General features: G+C 40.2%; 1 protein-coding gene across 4 annotated transcripts in view; it reads left to right on the top strand.

Moving 5' to 3' along the window:
* Nucleotides 1–21,442, top strand: part of cep192.L (centrosomal protein 192kDa L homeolog) — a 94,046-nt gene extending 72,604 nt beyond the window's left edge. For 3 of the 4 annotated variants that reach the window (XM_041565456.1, XM_041565455.1, XM_018266528.2), the window contains 22 exons: nucleotides 212–272; nucleotides 657–796; nucleotides 875–967; nucleotides 1,992–2,107; nucleotides 2,199–2,372; nucleotides 2,866–2,956; nucleotides 3,425–3,604; nucleotides 5,167–5,427; nucleotides 5,545–5,666; nucleotides 6,265–6,374; nucleotides 6,597–6,735; nucleotides 7,160–7,329; nucleotides 7,465–7,588; nucleotides 7,680–7,785; nucleotides 8,063–8,258; nucleotides 8,671–8,750; nucleotides 9,415–9,510; nucleotides 9,969–10,088; nucleotides 10,553–10,668; nucleotides 10,800–10,923; nucleotides 18,169–18,227; nucleotides 20,723–21,442. In XM_041565456.1, the coding sequence (XP_041421390.1) occupies nucleotides 212–272; nucleotides 657–796; nucleotides 875–967; nucleotides 1,992–2,107; nucleotides 2,199–2,372; nucleotides 2,866–2,956; nucleotides 3,425–3,604; nucleotides 5,167–5,427; nucleotides 5,545–5,666; nucleotides 6,265–6,374; nucleotides 6,597–6,735; nucleotides 7,160–7,329; nucleotides 7,465–7,588; nucleotides 7,680–7,785; nucleotides 8,063–8,258; nucleotides 8,671–8,750; nucleotides 9,415–9,510; nucleotides 9,969–10,088; nucleotides 10,553–10,668; nucleotides 10,800–10,923; nucleotides 18,169–18,227; nucleotides 20,723–20,855 (2,811 nt within the window). In that variant the 3' untranslated portion in view covers nucleotides 20,856–21,442. 4 annotated transcript variants of the gene reach the window in all.
* The last annotated feature ends 2,174 nt before the right edge of the window (nucleotides 21,443–23,616 follow it).

Genomic DNA, 23,616 nt, shown 5'->3' with positions numbered 1-23,616 from the left:
GCACATGCACATTGACATTTGTGCATAGAACACACTGGTGCTCTTACTTAGCAAACATTCTTCTTATTTGAGCAGCACATACATGTCCTACTGGAACAGCCTGCCAAATAGCATGGGGCCATGTTATTTAAGTGCTGGAATTCAGTTGTGTACAATCACTGATTTTATTTTTCCACATCCATTAATATGAAACTTTCTTCTGTCTCCTCAGGAACCAGAAACCCTTATTATCTGGGTGGTTTTTCATTCACCACAAACTTTATCTTCTGCAGGTAACGTTAAATACATGGGTTTACTTGGTTGTGCTTGTGTACCTTAAAACTTTCTACCTAAACTAAAAATGAACACTAAGCGAATTCGAATTTTGTATGCCCAAGCTAGGATTGTGGTATTTTGATTCCTACTTAACGGTTAAGGTCAATGGTGTTTTTTAAATTTTTTTAAGATTTTAAGATGGACAATATAATAAATTGTCTGCATATTTTTTAGTGTGTGTGTGGCACTTGGAAAAAGCAAATGTTTAGAAACAAATATTAGCAGTTCTATGCTCTTGAGTTTCTGTTTCTTTATGCTGTACATGTAATCTATGTGGTCATCCGTTTTGAATATTTTGTTTATAGATGAACTCTTGTGATTTTCTTTGACCCGTTTTAAAGGTCCTCTAGGTCCAGCAGAGGAATTTATAGCAAGGGTTGACGTGGAAGTTGACAGCCCAGGGCCTGCATTCATATTAAAAAGTGTTCCACTGCGTGCACGAGTTGGGTGTGCCAGGATCCATGCTCCCAAGGACTTGCAGGTATAAAAAAAATATATAATTATTTGCTAGGATAACGGAGATGTTGATGTGTTGTATTATTTTTCTATTTATTTTCAGACTGTTCAGTTGATAAGTAGTGTGGGCTCGTTTGCAAAACAACTGCTACCCTTAAAGAATGCAGGCAATATTGCAGTTCACTTAAAAGTAAAGGTATGTTTTTTTTTTTTTTTGTTTTTTTGATATTGTATTCTTGATTAGAAATCATTGGTTGCTAAGGGTTACTACCCAACCACAAGTCTGTGCATTGTTGAGTAATAAGCCCCCTCACATAGCAATCTAATAAAGTTAAGAGGAGAGGTGCGTCGCCCATAGTGTAAAACAGTTTATTTGCTAAAAAGTATAAAAGTAATGCACTTACAATTGTGCTAAAAAATTATCGCTTCACAGTTAAACGCTGGGCAGTAAGATGTCCCACTTGCGGTGATTGGGTAACCGGCAATTCCCTCACGTTCCTGTTCCAGCTGCTTCTGGAAGTGATGTTCTTGCCTGACACATTTCGTTGTCAATCGGCTTCCTCAGAGACGTAGTTCCACTCCGTGGAGACTGAGGGGCAGATTTACTAAGCTCAAATGAGTTGTTCGAATCCAAAAATATTCGAATTTCGAAGTAATTTATGGGTACTTCGACCATCGAATTGGTCAAATTCGATTGAATTAGGTTGAATCAAAGTAAAAATCATTCGACCATTCGATAATCAAAGTATTGTCTCTTTTAAAAAATCCTTTGACTCAATACTTTGCTGCCAAATAAAAGCTACCAAATTGAATGTTAGCCTATGAGGACATTGTAGATAGGTTTTGGGCACTTTTTATGATCGAATAAACATCATTCGATCACTTCGAATCTAATTTGTATTCGATCGAACCTTATACACTAAAATCCTTTGAATTTGACCCTTGATTAATCTGCCCTTGAGTGTAATGCCACAACTGATCCTACGGAGACTATATAAAGATCCACAGAAGGAAGAGAACTGAAAGTTTTTGAGCAGTCCCTTTGCTGCGAACTGCAAATTGTTTGAAAACTTGCCTAGAAATTTTATATTTTTATGAAAATGTCTTATAATTAGCAGTGTTTTATATATGGGCTAGATTATTCAATATATTTTTAAAGACCTGCAATGCTCAGGGATTTTTCCATTAACTCTTGCTTTTTTTTTTTCCCCCTCTTAAAGTCCTCTAATTCTAACAGCAATTTTTCCGTGGACCCTGAGGAATTGTTTCTTATGCCAGGGGAAGAACAAGTAGTAGCCATACATTTCACTCCCCGAAGCACTGACCCTGAAAAAAGGTATTTTAATTTCTTTTGTAAAGATTATGAAATAATTTAAAACCATTATTTTAATGCTATTTAATTATACATATATTTTTATAATTTCAAGTATTCTGAAAATAACTGTGCAGCCATCGGGCCCACAGTATGAAGTCACAGTGATAGGGGAAACTGAGAAAGTAATCTCCAGGAATCCACTTCCCGTAATTTCTGCTGATGTGCCACCAATTCTCTCCAATAAGCAGTTTGTTTCTTGGGGTGGAGTGTCTCTAGGAAGAGCAGTGTAAGTATTGCACTGTGTTATATTAAACATATTTTTATGTTTACTTGAATTCAGGTAAGGCTAAAAAAAGAGAAGCAATTGTATTTCAGACTAGCAAGCTTATTACTCCCATAGCTTCATTGATATTTAATTCCTGAATGAGCCATAAGAGAGTGTTAAGTACTCTCAAGGGATTTATATATCATCACTGGGTCATCCAAATGACTTTAATAAATCAAACAGAGCATTCATAGACACTGTAAAATTCTATGTATTATAAATTAGCCAGCTTTAGAATGGAATAATTCCACCTCTTCTTAACTGGCAGAAAATCTGCTAGGTTTAGGCCCATAAATAAAGCATTGTTTAAATTTATAATAGATGTATCTAATTATTTAGGCAGCTTTGTGATACTTTTTTTGAATAGACAAAATGCCAAGTGTGCTAATCCACTGGCTGATACTTTTTTTAATAAAAGGTATATTTGATATGATTTTTTTGTTTTGTTCTGCAGACAGCAGAAGTTAATTCTAAGGAACACCTCCACTTCCTCAAATCAGTATTTGCGCCTCTTAATCAGGGGACAAGATCAAGACTGCTTTCAGGTTTGTGCCTCTTGTACAGTAAAATCTTTTAATAGAATACATTGGACATTTTGTTTTCAAAAAATAATAATTCATCCCATTATGATTAAGAAACCTCCTGCAAAGTAATTATGGAGAAGCAAAGTGTGCCATCTTATAACCTGATAAAGCTGTCACTAATGTGATCTTTTACAATCCCTAAACCAAAAAGGAACTGGAATGAGAAAAGGTGCTGCCACAAAATACAGGATGGGTCTACATGACAGTTTGTGAACCTGCATGCGTCCCTTGTCACATGATATCTTGTCATCCCTCATGATGTCACCTCCATTGAGCCAGACACAAACATTTGATGAATCTTCACTGTCAGAATGCTTTTTTACTTCTAGGCTTGTTCAGCAACTCTCCTTTGTGCAGTTTATTTTTGGAAATATTTGTTTTTGTTTGGGAAATTTCATTTTTTTTTTTTTATTTGCCCTTTACATTCAGTTGCAGAGCACATTTGGTACAGAGGAACGTTTAACAAATAATCGAGAACTCATTATCCGCCCAAAAGAAGACTCCACTATTTATCTGATGTTCTCACCTACACGTGTTGGATGCATGTTGGCAAAACTTGAAATCAAGCAGTCTGGAATGAAATCTTCACAACCAGGCATTAAATTCACTGTGAGTATGTAAAAGAGACCATTGCACTACAAGTAGTTGTGTTTTTTATTAGCTGTGTGTGACTGCAGTGCAGACTGCAGTGCTTATTTATTTTTTTAATGATATTCCATTGGATCTACAGTTGGGGAGATAATATAATAATGCTATGGATGTGCAGAAATATGTGCCTCATAGTTTAAATATAAAAAGGGTTGTGGCTGTACAATGAAAAGCAATAAAACATGGCAGATTAAAAAAAAAAAAAAAAAAGGGTTGTTTCATATGCAGTAACAACATAAGCAGCCTAAATTTATTTGGAACCCTTATTAACTTATCTGCAAACTATTCTTTAGTGTTAGTGCAGTTACAGCTGTGGTGCTATCCTTTTGCTTGATTTGGCGATTGACAAAGCATGCTTAATTACACTGGTTTAGTAATGCTCGGCAAACATATAGGCATTTACTCTCTACAGCCTAAGACATGCCACACAAGATTTCAAAGCTACATTTAGTTTTTGTAGAACTGGCATCCAGATAAATGGCAGTGCCAAGTGCTGAAAATGGCCTCAACCTTATAATTATAACCCAGTAACGTAGGACATATTTGCAGGTCTGTGCAACTTATGGCACTTTTACAGATTGTTGTAGGAACTGTTCATCCGTGTTTAGTGAGAATTCTGGTAGCACTGAATTCTGGTAGCAATGATCAGAATGCTCTATGCAAGTAGAATATAAGGCTGTATAAAAAAACTATGGTCTGGGTGCTGTTTACTCGACCGGAAAATGTTTCTGCCACTTGTTTATTTCCAGTGCACCCTCTTAACCAGGGGTACCCAACCTTTTTACTTGGGAGTCACATTTAAATGTAAAAAGACTTGGAGAGCAACACAAGCATGAAAAAGTTCATGAGGATGTCATAATAAGGGCTGTGACTGGCTGTTTTGTAGCCCTTATGTGGACTGGCAGCCTACAGGAGGCTTTGCACTATACTTATTTTTTATGCAAAACTAAGCTGGAATTCAAAAATAAGCACCTGCTTTGAGGCCACTGGGAGCAACATCCAAGGGGTTGTTGAGCAACCTGCAAACTGCTCTTGACTGTAAAGTGTAGGAGAGCAGAAGATTTCTACTGTCAATCAAACCTCTGCACTCTTGCAATAAGCTTGCTACTTGCTGCAATTGAACTGGCTTCCTATGTGTTTGATTGACACTTTATGCGCCTTTGCCCTTAGTGTATCTTTATTTGTATTAACTGGGTTATGTGTGCAAAGGAAGAACCCTCTTGCATCCAATCTCATGCATCTGCAAAAATCTGAGGAAAATTACATACTAGACAACTAAAACCTTCTGAGCAGAAATAAATATTGGTGTATTAAGCACCACCATATTTTTCAGCAGAGAACTGTAGATGCTCTTCATGTTCAGATATTGCTACATTTCTTATATCACAGTTTTAGGTCCAGCTATTCATTTCTCGATCATACATGACCAAGCTAGGAATATCCAGCCAATATCCATTTCAAGCTGTTAACAATTGTATTTTAAAACCGCAGCATTACATTTATTTGCCTTTTACATTTTCTAGATACCACTTTCTGGCTATGGTGGAACCAGCAATCTTGTTCTAGAAGATTTAAAAAAGCTATCAGACAGCTACATGGTGAAAGTTGGTGGTATTTCATCTGGTCAAGTGAGCAAAGTCAGTTTCTGCGTTAAAAATACTGGTACCCGAGCAGCTTATGTGAAAGTAGTATGCTTTGCAGACTTTCATACGAGTGTTACAATGGATCCAAATGTGATGAATGTATATCCTGAAAAGTTTGTACTGAAGGAGAGATCACAGGAGGTATGTTGCCTTACCCATGTCTGCAGTGGAAAGAGCGGTTTAACCTTCATCTATGTATACCAAAACCTGTACTTGAACTTATAATGCGGTTATTTATTAAAAATATATCCCTTTTAGACAATTACTGTATCGTGCAGAGCAACTAAGCGAGAGGAAAGTTTGTGCCAAACTAGCACTGCCCTGATATCTACAGTGTGCTTATTCTGTGGTGATGAAGTAGCCAGGCAGCAGTTTCGAAGGTGATTATTTTTTTTTACAATTTTTATAGAACTGCAGTTCAATTAGTACTTTGTGTAAATATAATTTTATAGATAATGACCTCTATCCCCTTTCAAACCCACCCTCTGATTTTGTTAGGCTCCTCACCCCACCTCCCTCTCAATGATAGAAACATTTAACCTTCTGCTAGGAGCAGTTTCTTTATAACTAAATAAAAACAGATCTAGAATAGTTGGCCTCTATTTGAGTAGTACTCATTAAACAGGCTTGGGCTGGATGCATTGCCAGTATAGCAATTTTTGTGAGTCGGCACTGTGCTCACTACCAAGTACCCCTTGGGTTGGTGATGCTGCCCCAGCCGACCTGCTGAAGATTCATCTTCCATATAAGAAAGCATTAAATGCATGCTACAATTGGCTTATGATCCTTTTCAGTGTATAGTAAAAGTGATCATCATTAGGCCCTAGTAGCCCAAACAGGCTGCACTATTTGCACTGCACTGTGCTCTGAATGTATTACTCCTAGGTCAATAATTTGCCTTCATATTAAATCTGATAAGCAGTAAGCATTAAAAACAGTGTGAACTAATCATGGTGTTATATTACTTCTCATTACCAGGGCATTGTTACATAAGCCAGAAATTGCTCAAAAAGTTATATCTGAAAATACATTACTTAAAAATACAAGGTTTGATGAAGAATTTCCTGGTGAACAACAGATTTCTGAAGGTAAATATCCACATAATGAACTTTTTATCTGTAAATCAAAGACATTGGAATCTTCTAGGAGAAGGGATGGCACGTTATAGTAAAGAAAAAAAAAAGCATTAGAAAAATATACTTTTGTAGAAGGAAAGCATTCCGCATGTTTATTACATATGTGTATATTCCATCAATTCCTCCTACACCTTGCTTATCTCATGGCAACAATTGTTTATTCTTAAATCACAGTGTATGATTTACCCCAGAGACCAAATGATATTCAGCTTTTCTATGCAAATATGCACAAAATGATTGTTTCTGTTGTTGGAAATGTGGAGGCAAGTATCGGTGGAGACTATCAGACAACATCTAACCGAATTATGGACAGGTAAATGATTATCTGATTTTACTGTGTTCTCTTGTGTGTTGATTCAGACTTTCTTAAGGTTAATGTCACATCTTTACCACATACTTAAACCACATTTTTTTTAAAAGACACACTGTAATATTGAAGTGTGCTTATGCATGTGTATGTAAATAGAGAGAGAGTGTGATTATAAAGATCATTATCAAGATCCGCAAAGTATAAAATCCACACTTTTAATCATACCCATATGCAGGTTACTGTGGGTCTCATTATAAAAGTAACCAATATGATCAATAATTGTTGGATTTTTCTTTCAAATGCTAAGCTAAAACAAAGGAAAATCTGCATGTGACATTTCTCATAAAGCTTAACAATCAAAACATAATGTAAAAATGATTGGTATTTTTTCTCCCTATTGAGAGTTTGAGGTTATGATGTATTTCAGTGCTATATTAAATACCGAAAGAAACATGGGAAACACATCTTTGGATGTACTGCCTGTGAAAGGCCCACAGGGACCTAATTTCGCTAAGGAGCCTCCCCAAGACTCTGTCAGTACTGAAGATACCTGGAGTGTTCAACCAGAGTGTCTTTTTCTTACTGCGCCTTCTGTTGGTAAGTATTGCTCGTTCAGAAAGTAACATTTCCATGTCTCTACGTTACCTGCTTGTTAATCTCACAAAAATAGTCTCAATTTCAGAACAAACTGTATGTACTAATTTGTTTTTCCTCCTTATCCTTGTGGAACAGGTGGTGTGTCAGGTACTGGTCATATCAAATTTCAAAACTGCTCTGCAAGGTTGCTGCGTTTTGACTTGTCTTGGCCAGCCCATTGTCTTACTATTACACCTCAACATGGGACCGTTGAACCAAAGTATGTTTTCATCTTACTATTGCTTTTCCTTAGTGAAGGAATTGTGCATACAGTTAAACCAACTAATAATCATGTTTTGGCTTAAATTTAGGAGTTATGTACTTATTCTTGTTAGCCCCAACCCATCCCTGAACTTGAAACAAACATTGCTTCCGTGGAATGGTCAGATTTATGTGCATTGTGACAGTGTACAAAAGGTAAAAATTGCTAACGCATATGTTTTTGAGTCTTGGAATATTTTGCAGGGCTTTTTGAATGCATATTAATAGCCAGGCAATATAAAATAACCCATGTAAAGTGTTTATTTTTCCTCAGGCATTTTTGACGTGCTTGCAAACTTCTTTTGCAAATTACTACCCTGCATACATATACCATTGTTTATATAGCACTGTAATATTTGCTTTAACTTTGCCTAACCTCTTTCTAAAGAGATTTACCCAATATATGTTGCCTTTAAATATTTCATTTTACTAGTGCATTAAAGTGCAGATAAATGAAGATTCTGCCCTGTCAACATCCACCAGCACAACCAAGCCACGTGGACTGCTCTCCCCTCACCCGGATACACCTGTTCATATTGCAAAGCCATTCACAAAATCTCCTTCAACCAAAGTCGAAATAAAGAATCGCACTCTAATGTTCCCCAAAACTGCTGCTGGAGAAAGTTCAGGTAAGGCTTGACTGCGTCGGTCACTGCGTGTTGCTGTTCATGCAAAATATTTTATCACTGGGGTCTTATGCTAAAGTGTTTGGGGAGCACCTAACAGTAGGCAGGCTCCAGTTTCTAGATCCAATGTGTGGGATGCACCACTGGAAGCCAAAGAAGTGACACGGAGAGCGGAGCAGTGTGGATGGTGGCAGAACATTTTACTCCCGAAGGAGCTCACTGTACTAGACTGCTGGATGTGTCCCAAAATCTTAAATATGTTCTGGTGCCAGCCTCCTTCATCTTACTTGAGATTGTAGGGATCTGTGGATTGTGTTGCCCCATAAAACCATCAAAGCAGGAGAAAACTGCATAGATGGTGTTAGGATTATAAATGTACTGTACATTTTAGCTGTCTATTGATATTTCTTTTTAGAGACATTTTTGGAGATTGAGAATCCAGGGGATGAAGACCTAAAATGGCTGTTAACCTCCTTTGCACCACCTTATGTAAAGGTGAGCTTGTATTTTGTAAATACTAACATTTGGCAGGTCGTCTGCTTCACCCATTCGTTTGAGCATTGCTATGATGCACATTGTTAGTGCTTTACTTGACACAAGGTAGCCACACTGGCAACTAGGCAGGAAAGAGATTTGATGGCTATTTTCAATCTGGTCCCTTGTTTGGTTACCTTGTTTCAAGATACGTTAAAATATTTACATTTCATCAAAACTATGTGTTCTCGGAGGCCACCGGCATATAGTGGCTGCTTGCCACCTGAAGTCTGGCCTTTTTTCTTGCCACAAATCCAGGCCTGCATAACCAGGCCTTGCGATTTTGTAAATAATGTTATCTCTATTAAATAGTGTGGTGGTTTTGTTTTGGTATTTTTTTTTTTTTTTTTTTTTTTTTTCTTGAAGAAATTCTAAATACTGCCTTCATTTGCAATTGCATTTACTAATGACAAGCTATAATAAAACAGTAAAAAAATAAATAAATAAATAAAATGGTTTACAATTTAATGTTTTTTTGTAAGACCTCAAAAAGGTAGAGTGCAAAAGGCTGAATGTATATTCAAAAATATTGGTGATCTGTTTTTCCCTTAACTGTTGTTTGATGACCCCCCAATCACATGCCTAGAACTGAGTAAAATTGTGTCTAAAATTACTGTGCTTTAAGGGAGTAAATCCTAGTGGAGAAGTGTATCGAGCGACGTATACAGCGTTCAGATGTTCTAGAGTATCCGGTGTGCTTGCAGCTCATGAAAATCTAAAGGTATACTCTCTTAAATTCTTATTTCATACAGAAGACATTTTATTTCTATTAACAAGTAATGGAATACATCACTGGTGGAGACTACATGAAGTAATGTAAATAAATCTGGAGCAGGCACTCAAATAAAGGCAATCTTAAATCAAATAGTTTAAGTCAAGTAAAAAAGATTTATTGTGTCCTCTGCCTCGGCGCCATATAAGTAGACTTCGTGGTTTGCAAATAATGTATAGTATTCATATGAATAATGGGCAATATATAGTATAGTTGACTTCAACTATTTGATGGAAGATTGCCTTTATTCGAGTGCCTGCTCCAGATTCATTTACGGTTGTCCGCTCCCCATGCTGAGGGCTCAGGGCTGTGCACCTGGGCCATTTCCCTAATGTAGTAAATACTCTACTTTAATGGAGACCCCCTCTTCATCTTATTACATGAACTAATGTCTTTCTATTTTCTAGGTGGCCATTCATTTTTTCCCTCGAGATAAAGGTGATTATGCACAATTTTGGGACCTCGAGTGTTATCCAGTGTCTCTGCCACATTTGAAGCACAAAGTGAGATTTCAACTCTGTGGAGAGGTTAGTCTGAATTTTTGGGGGCATACTAGAACTGTATTTCAACCCCTCTCAATTAGCTAGTTATTTCTTTAATCTAGTACTGTTTATATAATACAGTACTGTATATTCACTTGGCAAATTATGCCCATGAAACTAAAGGCCAAGGGTGCAAAGTGGGTAAGTTAGCTCAAAGTGAATGCTGATGATGGGGGGGGGGGCGGAAATGAAAAGAAATTGGGTGAGTTTTTCTGTGGTGAACTCCAATCACACTGAAAAACCTGCTCTTTTGTCAGCATCTAAATATTTAGCTATCAAGGGAAACTGATGATGACTAGTCCTTCAAGACTGATTTCTTATTGGTTTTTCATATAGAAATCACCTTTTGGTCAGTGGCATGCAATAACAAACATAACTGCTCTGGTTCACCAAAGGTGCATATTTTAAAGTTTTAAACATTTGAGTTTGGTCCTTGTTCTATTTTCCAGTGTCCTAAGGAAGATATACTTTCCGATAAACCTTCTGCAGCTTCACTAATAAAAACAGAAGCTTCAGTTAAACCCAGAAGAAGATCTGGCTCAGAGGCATCTTCTCTCAAAGCATTGTAAGTTCATTAAAAAAAAAATTGGCATATCATGTATATATAAACAATATATTTGTTTTATTTTTAGTGCCACACTTATTTTCACCACTTGTTTAGAGATTTCTTTATTTTTTTTCTCCTTCCCTTCTCAGGCATGATGCAGCTAACCGGGGTGTATATGCATCAGAAGAACTCTATACGTTTCCTAATACATTTGTTGGTGAATCCAGCACATTGAAAGTCAACTTACAAAATAACTCTTTTAATACATTTATGGTAGGATACCAGTTTCAATTATTTTGTAGATCTGGTTGGGAAATATAGAAAATGTTTTTTCTAGATCACTGTATAGCCAATATAAATTACACACAGACCAGTGGGCAAATTCTTTTCTGTGTGGTTTTACCCAGTGAGAATGAAAATATCCTCTGTGCTGTGTTTCTCTGTCGTCTTAGGGGGACACAGGGACCGATGGGGTTAAGCTCCACCCTCCAGGAGGCAGGACACTTGGTAACAATTAATTAAGGGGCGTGCCGTGCTTGGCTTAACCCCGCACACAGTGCTCAACACTCAGTTTTTCAAGTGTCCTGCTACCAGGAGGTTGGATTTTCCCTGTGAGGAAAGATTCTTCGGCTAGCTGAAGCTGGCACCCGGGGTGATACCAGGAACAGGGCTGCCTGTATCCTTTTGGTTAGCCCCCACCATTTCATGTTCACCGGGGTCATTACCTAGCCTGAGGGCTATACCGACCACCCAGACAGTGCCTGGCTTCCGTTCGGTTGGCAGAGGGTCTGGCCGTTGTGAACCTACCATTAGGTAAGTAAGCTGGCACCTGCCTGTAACCTTCCTGCTACGGTGGCACCAGCTGTTAACCCCCCCCTCGCCTCCCCCCCCCCCCCCATCAATACCTCCCTCCCTTCCTCCTCTCCTGTGCTTGTGTCTCCCCCGGTACCTTCTGTGAGGGAACCGGAGTGGGAAAACAGACATTGCGTCATTCTCTCCCTGCTGCCGGGGAGAGCAGGCACTGACACGCTGGCTCCCTTCCTTGTACTGCGCATTCTGCGCATGATGTAGGACCGAGTCAGACGGCAGGGAGAGGGAGCCTTTGCAGGGGGAGAGTATCTGATCCACACGGGGCCCAGCTAACATGGAGGAGGGGCGGGGAGTCCGGCGCCTGCAGAGCCCTGTTCCTTTTGGCGCGCGTCGCCATTTTGGATCGCGCTCGCGCTGGAACGCATATGCGTTCCAGCGGCCATTTTGTCCCCGCTCACTCAACCGGGAGGACTGACAGGCTGCGCGGAACACACAGGAGTGAGACTCAAACAGCTTACAAGACATCCTCCGTGTTTAGAGCTCAGTGGTGGCATAAGGGAGTAGTCTGGAACTTTCCACACTCCATATTTACAGTTGCAACAGCTGGACCTTGACTCAGCTCTCGCACACTGCTTCCCACTCAGGTGATATCCAATGGCAGAAGGTAGGCCAGTGGGATTATTCACTAGGGCGGGGGGGAGAGTACCCACAACAGCAATGGTGACTTACTTTGCCTGTACAAAGTGTCAATCTAAAATTCCTGGGGGTCAGAACGAGCCACTGTGCAGATCTTGTTCAATGGGGCAGGGGGCTCAAAATGCTTCTTCCAACAACCCTGTTCCAACAGAGACACAGACAGAAAATTCTGAGTCAGAAAGTCCTTCTCTACAGCCGGGGCCCAGCCGAGTGCAAGATATACCAGCTCCTTCCTGGGCTATTCAACTGTCTCAGTCCTTAGCATCCTTACAAGGATTACCGGCCATTGCTAATACCCTGGGAAAAGCCTTGGCTAAGTTTAGTCACAGACCAAGTGGAAAACGCAAACGTTCTCATGACTCTAAGGCCGACTCCTTAGCACATGTATCTTCCGACGAGTTGTCGGCAGAACAAAACTCCTCTCAATCAGAAGGCGAACTACCGCTTTCAGACGAGTCTTCTGGGGAAGAAGAGGAAGATCATGCTGGTGAGAGAGATCGCGATTTTCAACACGATGTGGAGGGCATAATTAAAAAGGTGCTCGAAGTACTTAATATTTCTCAAGCGCAAAAACAAGCTGAAACATCTAGGTTGTTCAAGAGACAACACAAGTCCACTACAGTTTTTCCATCGCATGACCAGCTGACGGACATGATACAAGATGAATGGAACACTCCAGAACGAAAATTCCAAGCTACAAGGAAATTTTCTAAGTCCTACCCTTTTCCCAAGGAACTGGTGGATAAGTGGACCAATCCTCCAATGGTGGATGCTCCCGTGTCCAGATTATCGAAATCTACCACATTGCCAGTAACTGACGCAGCGGCCTTTAAAGATCCGTCGGATAGACGGTTGGAGGGTTTCCTAAGAGCTATTTACACGTCTTCCGGATCAACCCTGAGACCCTGTCTCGCTTCAGCCTGGGTATCCAGAGCTATTCAAGCATGGGCAGAATCTTTAGTCACAGACATTCAAGAGGGTGTGCCCAGAACTGACCTATTGTCCTCTGCACAAACAATTGCAGAGGCGTCCGCCTACCTCTGTGATACCACCCTAGATATTTCACAGATTACAGCCCGCACATCAGCTCTATCCATAGCGGCACGGAGGACCTTATGGCTTAAAAACTGGTCAGCTGACTTGAGTTCCAAGAAATCCTTAACCTCACTGCCTTTTAAAGGTCAACGGTTATTTGGCGAAGAACTTGAGAAAATCATTTCGCAAGCAACAGGGGGAAAGAGCACCTTCCTTCCTCAGGCAAAGAGTAGGTCTATGGGGACTGCTAGACGCGGAAAGTTTTTTCGTGGCCAAAGCGGACGTTACACACGCAAATACAGTCCACCACGACGGTCACACTTTCGTAACAAGACCAACGATAAAACTCGCACCCCATGGAAGCCCAACAAGACCTTCACAAAACCCGCAGGAGATAAGTCTACCTCAGCCTGACGGGGCACCCCCTCCGGAATCGCTAGAACAAATAGGGGGCAAGTTACTTCGATTCCGGGAGGTATGGATCCATCACTCTTCAGATGCTTGGGTCAACGAGATAGTCACGGAAGGTTATCATCTCGACTTCACCAACCCACCCCCTCGAAAATTCCTTATGTCCAGGGTTCCATCACACCCCACAAAAGCACGAGCATTCTTACAATGCATTTCCAAACTGGAACACACTGGAGTAATTGTACCAGTACCACAGCCGGAGAGATTCTCAGGGTTCTACTCCAATCTGTTCATAGTGCCAAAGAAGGACGGATCCTTCCGACCAATTTTAGATCTCAAACTGCTCAACAAGTTTATCAGATCCATTCGTTTCAAGATGGAAACACTCCGATCAGTGATACGAGGCATGGAGCACGAACAGCTCATGATGTCCCTAGACATCAAGGACGCATATCTTCATGTACCAATTTGGATCCGCCATCAGAAATACCTCCGATTCGCATTCGCGAATCAACACTTCCAATTTGTGGCACTTCCGTTCGGACTCTCGTCAGCACCACGGGTGTTCACCAAGCTTATGGCGGTAACGGCAGCAACATTACGACTCCAAGGCATTTCAGTGACTCCATACTTGGACGATCTTCTCCTGAAGGCCAGATCAGAAGAAAAGGCAAAGGAGGACCTCTGCAAGACGATTCGACTATTGCAGAGCTTCGGCTGGACCATCAACTGGTCAAAGTCCAACCTACAGCCCAGCCACCAGATGATATTCTTAGGCCTGGAATTCAACACAATGACACAGATGGTTTGTCTTCCACAAGACAAGCAGCACAAGATCAGAGATCAAGTACAGTCCCTCCTGTCTCACCAGAGACCAACCGTCCACATGGCAATGAAAGTACTGGGACTCATGGTGTCAACCATCGAAGCAGTTCCCTTTGCTCAAATCCACCTACGAGATTTACAAGCAAACATTTTGTCATCCTGGAAAGGAGGTCCTCTGTCGCGAGTGATCAACCTCTCCCATACGACAAGGGAAACTCTTCTGTGGTGGTTGAAGATGGACAACCTGGCTGTGGGCCAATCCTGGGCGAGCCCAGAATGGAGTGTAATTTCCACGGATGCGAGCCTCACAGGCTGGGGGGCCACGTGGAACAACCTATCTGCACAAGGTCAATGGTCTCCCGAGGAGTCCAAACTTCACATCAACGTACTCGAATTGCGAGCAGTAAGACTAGCCCTATTCCATTGGTCACAACGCCTGCACCAAAACCCAGTTCGCATCCAAAGCGACAACGTCACAACAGTGGCGTACATAAATCGGCAGGGAGGAACACGCAGCAAAGCTGCACTAAAGGAAGCACAGGCGATACTGGGTTGGGCAGAATCCAACCAAGTACAATTGTCGGCCATTCACATCCCAGGGGTGGCCAACATAAAAGCAGACTTTCTCAGCCGAAACCAAGTACATCCGGGCGAATGGGAACTTCATCCGGAGGCATTCATGGAGCTAGTAAACCTCTGGGGCTCTCCACAGATCGACCTCATGGCGTCCAGAGCCAATCGAAAGGTTCGAAGGTTCTTTGCTCGTTCCCGAGACGCAATGGCGGAGGGAGTGGACGCCATGACTCAGTCTTGGTCGTTCGACCTGGCATACGTCTTTCCTCCTCTTCCGATGTTGCCTCGAGTCCTCAAGAAGATCAGGAGATCAACCATCACGGTGATTGTGGTAGCTCCCTATTGGCCTCGAAGAACATGGTTCTCCGATCTGCAAGAGATGTCCATAGAACAACCGATCCGACTACAACACAGACCAGATCTGCTCAGTCAGGGTCCACTGACACATCCCAATCCCGGACTGTTCGCTTTGACGGGATGGCTATTGAAGCATCCATCTGGCGAAGAAAAGGGATAGCAGACGAAGTTATTTCTACTATGCTAAAAGCACGTAAACCCACGTCTTCCAAGTCTTATCACAGAGTGTGGCGTTCCTACTACAGTTGGTGTGAAGAACTCAACCTGCCCCCTCTAGAACTCAGCATACCTAGAGTGTTGTCCTTTTTACAGCGTGGTCTGCAGTTAGGTCTAAAACTCAGCTCATTAAAAGTACAAGTATCTGCATTGTCTGTCCTTTTTCAACATCGTCTTGCAACAGAGGACTCCATACGGACTTTTCTGCAAGGAGTGGCTCACGTCCGTCCTCCATTTCAACCGCCCGTCGCGGGTTGGGACCTTAATCTCGTGCTCGAGGCTCTACTTGACCCTCCATTCGAACCCATGAGTTCTATTTCCGACACATGGCTCATTTACAAGACTGTGTTTCTAGTGGCAATTTCGTCAACCAGACGGGTGTCTGAACTGAGTGCACTATCCTGTGATCCGTCCTTTCTGGTGTTCCACAAAGACAAGGCAGTTTTACGGACGGTTCCTTCGTTTCTACCCAAAGTTGTGTCTTCCTTCCACATCAATCAGGAAATCATAGTTCCGTCTCTATGTCCAGATCCAAATAATGACAAAGAACGACGTCTTCACAATCTAGACGTAGTCAGAGCACTTCGGTGGTACCTTCAACGGTCGAAGCCCTTTCGGAGATCTCAAGCTCTTTTTGTTATTCCTTCCGGACCTCGTAAAGGTTTACCAGCATCAAAGACTACCATCGCCAGATGGATCAAACAGACCATCTGTCAAGCCTACCTGTCAAAAGGTAGGGCACCACCTCAAGGTGTCAAGGCTCATTCCACGAGGGCAATGGGAGCCTCCTCGGCATGGCGCAATGCTGCCTCATTGGATCAGATCTGCAAAGCAGCTACCTGGTCCTCTGTTCATACATTTACTAAATTCTACAGACTTGACAAAACTTCGTCGGCTGAGGCCTCCCTTGGTCGCAAGGTTTTGCAGTCTATCTTCCACTAAATCAGTTAAATTGGCTCGTCCCACCCTGCTGTTTTTGGGACTGCTTTGTTAAGTCCCCATCGGTCCCTGTGTCCCCCTAAGACGACAGAGAAAACAGGATTTTTTGATACTCACCGTTAAATCTGTTTCTCTGTAGTCATAAGGGGGACACAGGGCTTCCCGCCCTAAGACGAGCCGTTGACCTGATGGTCGTGTCCAGGATAATCCCTGGCTTTCATTCTGTCATACGTTATAGTTCAGTTATACTGGTTAATATGTTTTTTGGAACAAACTGAGTGTTGAGCACTGTGTGCGGGGTTAAGCCAAGCACGGCACGCCCCTTAATTAATTGTTACCAAGTGTCCTGCCTCCTGGAGGGTGGAGCTTAACCCCATCGGTCCCTGTGTCCCCCTTATGACTACAGAGAAACAGATTTAACGGTGAGTATCAAAAAATCCTGTTATCTTATTTGTACTGTCTTATATGGGGATGTGTACACCAAGCTATTCTTGTAAGATATTTGTATGGTTTTTGTACACACATGTGCTGGCCTAGCAATCCAGTCAAATATCTATTTAATATGGGTTTAACACATTTGAAAATATCTTCAGAGGCAATATACAGTTCATCCACATTGCCCCTGGCCAGTCAGTCGAATACTGTATGTTATTAGCCTATGAATACTTTTAAAAACTACACATGGGGGAGAAATTATCGGGTTAAACAATTTATTTGTAGATACGTTGTCAACAGATTGAACTGTACTTGTAAAACCAATGTCTTGACAACTATTGTCCAATTTTGGATAAAAGAGGGCTCAAATGGTCTCCGCTTTGTCAGGACTCCAAAAAGCCAAAGACTACTTTGCCATAGGGGACACTTTGAATTGCTTCCACTAAAACAGTTGTAGCCAAAATGCAGGTAATAAAACAGAGTAGGCTTTTGCCCTGTAGGGGGGAAAAGTTGATTTTCTTCCTGTGTAAGACTAAACCCATTGTTTTCTGCACAGTTTAGCTGTTATCTGCTCTGGAAAAAATTAACCTTTTTGCCCTATTCAATTTGAATGGTGGCCCCCATAGCTACACAGCAGCTTATTCATAAAAACTATAGTATTGTTTCTAAAGCTAGTGCAGGGTAAAAACATAATCACTTTAATCTTATGTTATTGGTCCTTAAACATATTTGCTGAGTTTGTCTTCGATTGTGCTGTCATCTGCCTCCCCCCACACTTCATCCTTTCTTCTCTTTTCCATTCTACTACCTGCCTTTAGAGCCAGTGCTATGACTGTTGTGGTATTCTTAATTCTTCTCTGGCTCTGTAATCCCTGATTATGGAAACCTATTCTTTTGTCTATCCCACAAAATGGTTTTACAAAAATGTATTTAAGAACCTACAAATTTACTAATGATTTTTTTTGGTACCTAAATTATGCTGGTAATTTTAATTAAGCAAATATGAACAAATATTCTGAAGTCAGTATATAATGGGCATTACTTGCAATGTGCATGAAACGCATAACTAATAATTACTTACTATACTTACCATTCTTCCGCAAGATTATCTAACCTCTTATTTATGGGATTGACTGGAAAGTGTTGGTAGCATGATTGTCTGTTTTGCTGTTATTTTGCATGATATGTGTGCGTTTAAAAGAATTTTATATATACTTGCAGCTGAAATTTGTTAGTCCGAAGGATCCATTTCACTTGAAGCATTCTAAATATTCTTTAAGGTAAGATTATAAAGATTTAAAAAAAAAAAAAAAAAAAAAAAAAGTTTTGATTTGTGCCACAAACCTGGACTTATCAGACACCTTGCTTTACATCCTATGTCTTGGTTGGCGATCAAACATAGAAGAGGTAGTGATGGAATTGCTCCGTTCATCCAGCATCCAATATGGCTGTTGGAAGGAGGCCTCCATTTCAAGACTGTTGCTACAGAAAAATATTAATATCAGTCTTTGTTTTAAAAATATGATGATATGGTTTGTGCCGTTATCAACTTTTGCATATACCTTTAAACTGTTGAGAGAGAGAGAGAGAGAGAGAGAGAGAGAGAGGCTTTCTAAGATAAGTGCATAGCATGTTTATATTCTATGTTGTGTGCTGTGGTTTTGGAATTGCATGCAAGTGCAAACATATAATGTTAATCTATGCCAATATTGTACTAATTTAATTTTTGGTGTATATGTATTTTAACTGCAGAGGTGTCTGCATTTACAATACTTAAAATCCTGTTTGGTAAAAGTCTGAACATACAAGAGTGATCTCCCTTGGAAAGTAAAAAAAAAAAGTATTGTGCCGTGTAAGGTTGATTGACTGGAGACCAAACAAAGCATTGCTGAACACGAACACATTACACATGCGTCTCCATTGAAGTTACTGAACAGGACCAGTACCATATTGCTGATTCATTGCTTGTCTGTATTTTGGTCACCAGTGTTCTGTATTGGTAAGAAGAAAAAAAAAAAGACCCTCTTAGCAGGAGCAACTTTGGGCTGAAATAGTGCAACTTTTGCCTTATGCTCAAAACATATTTAAAGGAAACTTGTATCAAAGTATCAAAAAACATCCATGGAAATAAGAACATTTCAGAATCCATTACAAATTCTCTACCTTTTCTCAAATAGCTGCTCTTTACTCTCCCCCTCTCAGCAATCTCTTTGTACATGAAACTTTGTAAGCGGTCTCCTATATGGAGAGACATTCTTGAGAGGGGGTATACTGAAGAGAGATTGAGGGAGTGACGGTGAGGGGATATACTAAAGATTCCCTTGATAATTTCAGAAATATTACCGTAGGGCGCTTTGACGGGTGAGGTCAAAATGCCTGTCTGTTTCCCAGAGATTAATTAAATAGGAAATATGGAGTTCCTAAAGCACATACTGTTTAGTGGTGACAAGCAGTAGTGACCTCAAAAATGCTGAAATGGAGTAGATTGTTTTTACCACCACTACCATCAGGTAGGAAATACCCATGTATTTAGCTAATTTCAGTACAACTTATGTGTAGTAACATACATGAGTGGAATCTTCCATGCAAAGGGCTGATTTCATCAAGAAAATGCGTATGGATCCTCATGATGCATATTACTACACACAGGGCAGTGGTACCAGGCACTATTGGTTCCTTTCTCCATCGGTAGAGAAACCTGACGTATGACCTTAGCTTGAGAAATGAAAGCATTTATTTTGTACCTTTATTTTTCCAAGTGTTCTCTTCTAAGCTTTAATAAGCGTAAATGGAAAATGTTTATACAGGTATGGGATCAGTTATCTGGAAACCTGTTAGGCAGATTCTGAATTGAGAGAGGCCATCTTTCATTGACTCCATTTTATCCAAATAATCAAATTGTTTTTAAAAATTATTTCCTTTTTTCTCTGTACTAATAAACAGTCCCTTGTACTTGATTCAAACTAAGATATAATTAATCCTTATTGGAAGCAAAACTGTCTATAGGGTTTATTTAATGTTTACATGATTATTTAGTAGACTAGATGTATGGAGTTCCAAATTACAGAAAGATTCGTTATCTGGAAAACCCATGGTCCCCGAGCATTTTAGATAACCGGTTCCATACCTGTAATAGATATTCCCTTGCTGCTAGGAAATTTGAGTATATACAGTAATGGGCTTTTAAGGCCTATACTTTAACTACTATTAAATGCTATAAATCTCCATCCATTGGCCACTGATAAGCATTTGAAATCCTTACTACAGGTACTTGCAAATTGTTTATCTCTTAAAAACACCAACTGTTCCTTCTAGGCGATTTATAAAGGGCAAAGAAGGGCAAATTCAGTCATATGGGTGCCAGGGGCCTGATAAGGCAGACCCTGTGGCTGCAGGGGGACACATGAGGTATAAGGACCCTATGAGGCCCTAATTCATATACAGTATTAATAAATAAACGTCACCCTCTAGACATTTTGGGGGCCTGAAAAATGATATATTCTGTGGCTCAGTAATGTCTAGTTAAGCCGCTGCTGGGTGCTATGTGAAGAAAAGCCATTGCAAAAGGTCCAAATTTAACTGTGCTGCTGCCCAGTACGGTAAGTGAATTGCAGGCAATCACTATAGGAAGGTGCTGTCTAGATGCAGAGAATAGCTGCTTATACAGATGTTCTATTAATAACTCATTCTAATTGCACAGACCATTTGCCTGTTTATTTCAGAACCAATATACCAGAAAAGTAACTTTTTTTTTTTTAAAAAAAAATTTCTTTAGAGCCCATCACTATATCAACCTTCCAGTCAAATTCAAACCCACCTCAGCCGGCAGATACGAGGGAATTCTGGACGTACAGACAGACGCCGGAAATATCTCTATTCGACTTGTTGGTGAAGCCTTAGCCAAGTAAAACAAAACTGCTATGATGTGGTTTAAAATATGGTTAAGTGTATGAACACTATTGTACAGAATACGTTGAAGTTTACAAATTACCTAATGCACTTTCTGTAACTACTAAATCCTTCGTATATTTGCCAAATACAAATATGTTCAAAAGTTTGTTTTGTTTTTTTTTAATTTATGCTGGAAGAGAAAATATTTTGTGCATCACGTTTGCTGTGTGACAGCTCTTGTGATATCTCTATGGTGACTGCTTTCCTGTCCATTTTATATTGTTCTTAGATATTTAAGGTAGAGCACATGTTCTCACATTGTGCATATTCCCCTGCAGTATCACAGTGGCCTGTCTCTGTTTCTATATTTCTGCCAAATATAGTGGCCTGTTTGTTTTGTCATTGTACATATTTGTCCTATACCGAACGCTGAAGACCTTTCTCCTTGCAGACTCTGATTGAAATGTGGGAAGTGATATTTCTACACTTTCTATATGTTATATGTAATTTATATTCTCTGTAAACAAATGTAGATTTGCAGGCAACTTTTGCTGTGTAAAAAAAAATCCTTTTTTATGAAAATAAAATATTTGTTTTTCATGTATCCATTTTCCTTTCTCTTAAATTAACTCTTGTGTGCCATAGACCAAGGACTTTTCCTTTTGTCAAGAACCTGAGTGGCTTTCTATTTTGTGCTGTTACTGATGACATGTGGCAGGGAAGAGGTTAAAGAAAATTTGTATTGCACAAGAATAATTTTAAGCGTAACTCCAAAACTTCTCTCTGAGAAGAATCTAAGAGTGAATCTACGGTCATGTGCCATCCTAGATCCTGCAGGAAATCGGCAGTGACTGCAATATGTTGTCCACAAAATTTCAATAAGGCAACCATTGACCCATGGCTACAGGAGTTGTGCTGGAAGTTGCATTCCAACATGTATTACATGTAAAATATAGAAAGTGTAGAAATATTGCTTCCCACATTTCCTATGCCCCTGGCACCCACACGATCATTACAGGATCCAACTTCTAACCTGGACAGCATGGAGGAGTGCAGGAACGCACAGAGATGTAAGATCCCAACTTCAGCAACTGCCCACTCACTTCTACTGCGTAGGCTCTGCAGATCCTGGGACCCTCAATGTTCCAAGGACCCCCCTGAATACAGAAACTGTAGGTAGCCTTTCTTTACACATTTACATAGTTAGATCAGGTTGAAAAAAGTCCAAAGTCCATCAAGTTCAACCCCTCCAAAGGAAACACAGCATCCATACACACCCCCCTCCATACCCCCACATAAATTAAATATACTCGTACACTAACTAGACTTTAGTATCACAATAGCCTTGGATATTATGCTTGTCCAAGAAATCATCCAAGCCCTTCTTAAAAGCATTAACTGAATCAGCCATCACAAAATCATCCTGCAGTGCATTCAACAACCTCACTGTCCTCACTAATCAGAAGCAACGTAGGTGGTTCTTTACAAAGTTATTTACCTCTTTTCTAAAGGGGTGGCCTCTGGTACAGTGATCCTCTTTATGGGTATAAAATGGCTATTTGTCTATAATGTACTTGTAAAGTATAATAATGTCCCCTTACATTTTTTTCCCCCCAAAGAAAACAACCCCAACCTTGACAGTCTGCCATCCTAATTTGTCAGTCATCCCTCTACCGAGTTTAGTTGCACCTCTTTGCACTCTCTCCAGCTCATTTATATCCCTCTTAAGGACTGGAGCCCAAATTTGCACTGCATACTCCAGATGAGGCCTATAAAGGTCAGTATTATGTTTTCATTCTTCTGCCCTTTGTTAATGCAAGACCGTATTTATTTGCTTTAATGGCCACGGAAATACCCGGAATTGGACAACTTGATATCCACAAAAAACTCTTGATCATTCCCCGTTGCTAGAACCTATAGTTCTGCACAATATAGTATCAGCAAAAATAGAAACTGTACTTACAGTGCCCTCCGCCTGGTCATTAATAAACATGTTGAAAAGCAAAGGACCAACATACATACATGCATCATTTACACACACATTACACATTTTACTAAAGTTTGTTTTGTGTTTTTGACCTATACAAGTGAGAAATCTCCATAAAACTATCTATATCTATATCTTTCCAAATCTGCTGTATTTTTGAACATGAAATACATTGTTTCTGATATATTTGTGTTATGGGAAATATGATTTTATTTTTTTTCATTTTTTTAGACACTTAGAAGCCTTTTTAAAGAATTACATCAAAATTCTAGCATGTATTGAAAGCTGAGGTTGTCCTGAAAAAAATATAAAATATACAGTATATTGTTTTCCTGGGTAAACTAAAAGAATGTCCCAGGAAAGGCCCCTAAATTGAAAGAGCACAAAATGTTCAAAAATGGTCTGGCGATAAAAGTGCCAAATCAGCTGCCAGTGAAAGGGTTAATACTTGCCTTCCTATTCATTCCTCTCATATTACTCATTCAAACCACTGCCTGGTTGCTAAGGTAAATAAGGCCCTAGCAACCATATAGCTGTTTAACTACCAAACTGGAGAGCTGCTGAAAAGAAAATTAAGACTCCATATTGTCTCAGAATATCAATGTCTACGTCATACTGAAAGTTTATTTAAAGATGAACCACCCCTTTCAACAGCAGTAGGTTTGCTGGGGATACGCCGACTAGAACAGCCTGGTACTGTGGGAGTATGCTGTTCCCATGATGCAGTTAAGCTTTTTCACTTATAGATTTTATTTTAGGGTTTATTAATGTGTAAATGTATTTCCTACAGC

Source organism: Xenopus laevis, chromosome 6L (genome assembly GCF_017654675.1).
Source record: "Xenopus laevis strain J_2021 chromosome 6L, Xenopus_laevis_v10.1, whole genome shotgun sequence".
NCBI lineage: Eukaryota > Metazoa > Chordata > Amphibia > Anura > Pipidae > Xenopus > Xenopus laevis.
The sequence above is the reverse complement of the archived record's forward strand: the minus strand, read 5'-3'. Positions and strand labels throughout refer to the sequence as shown.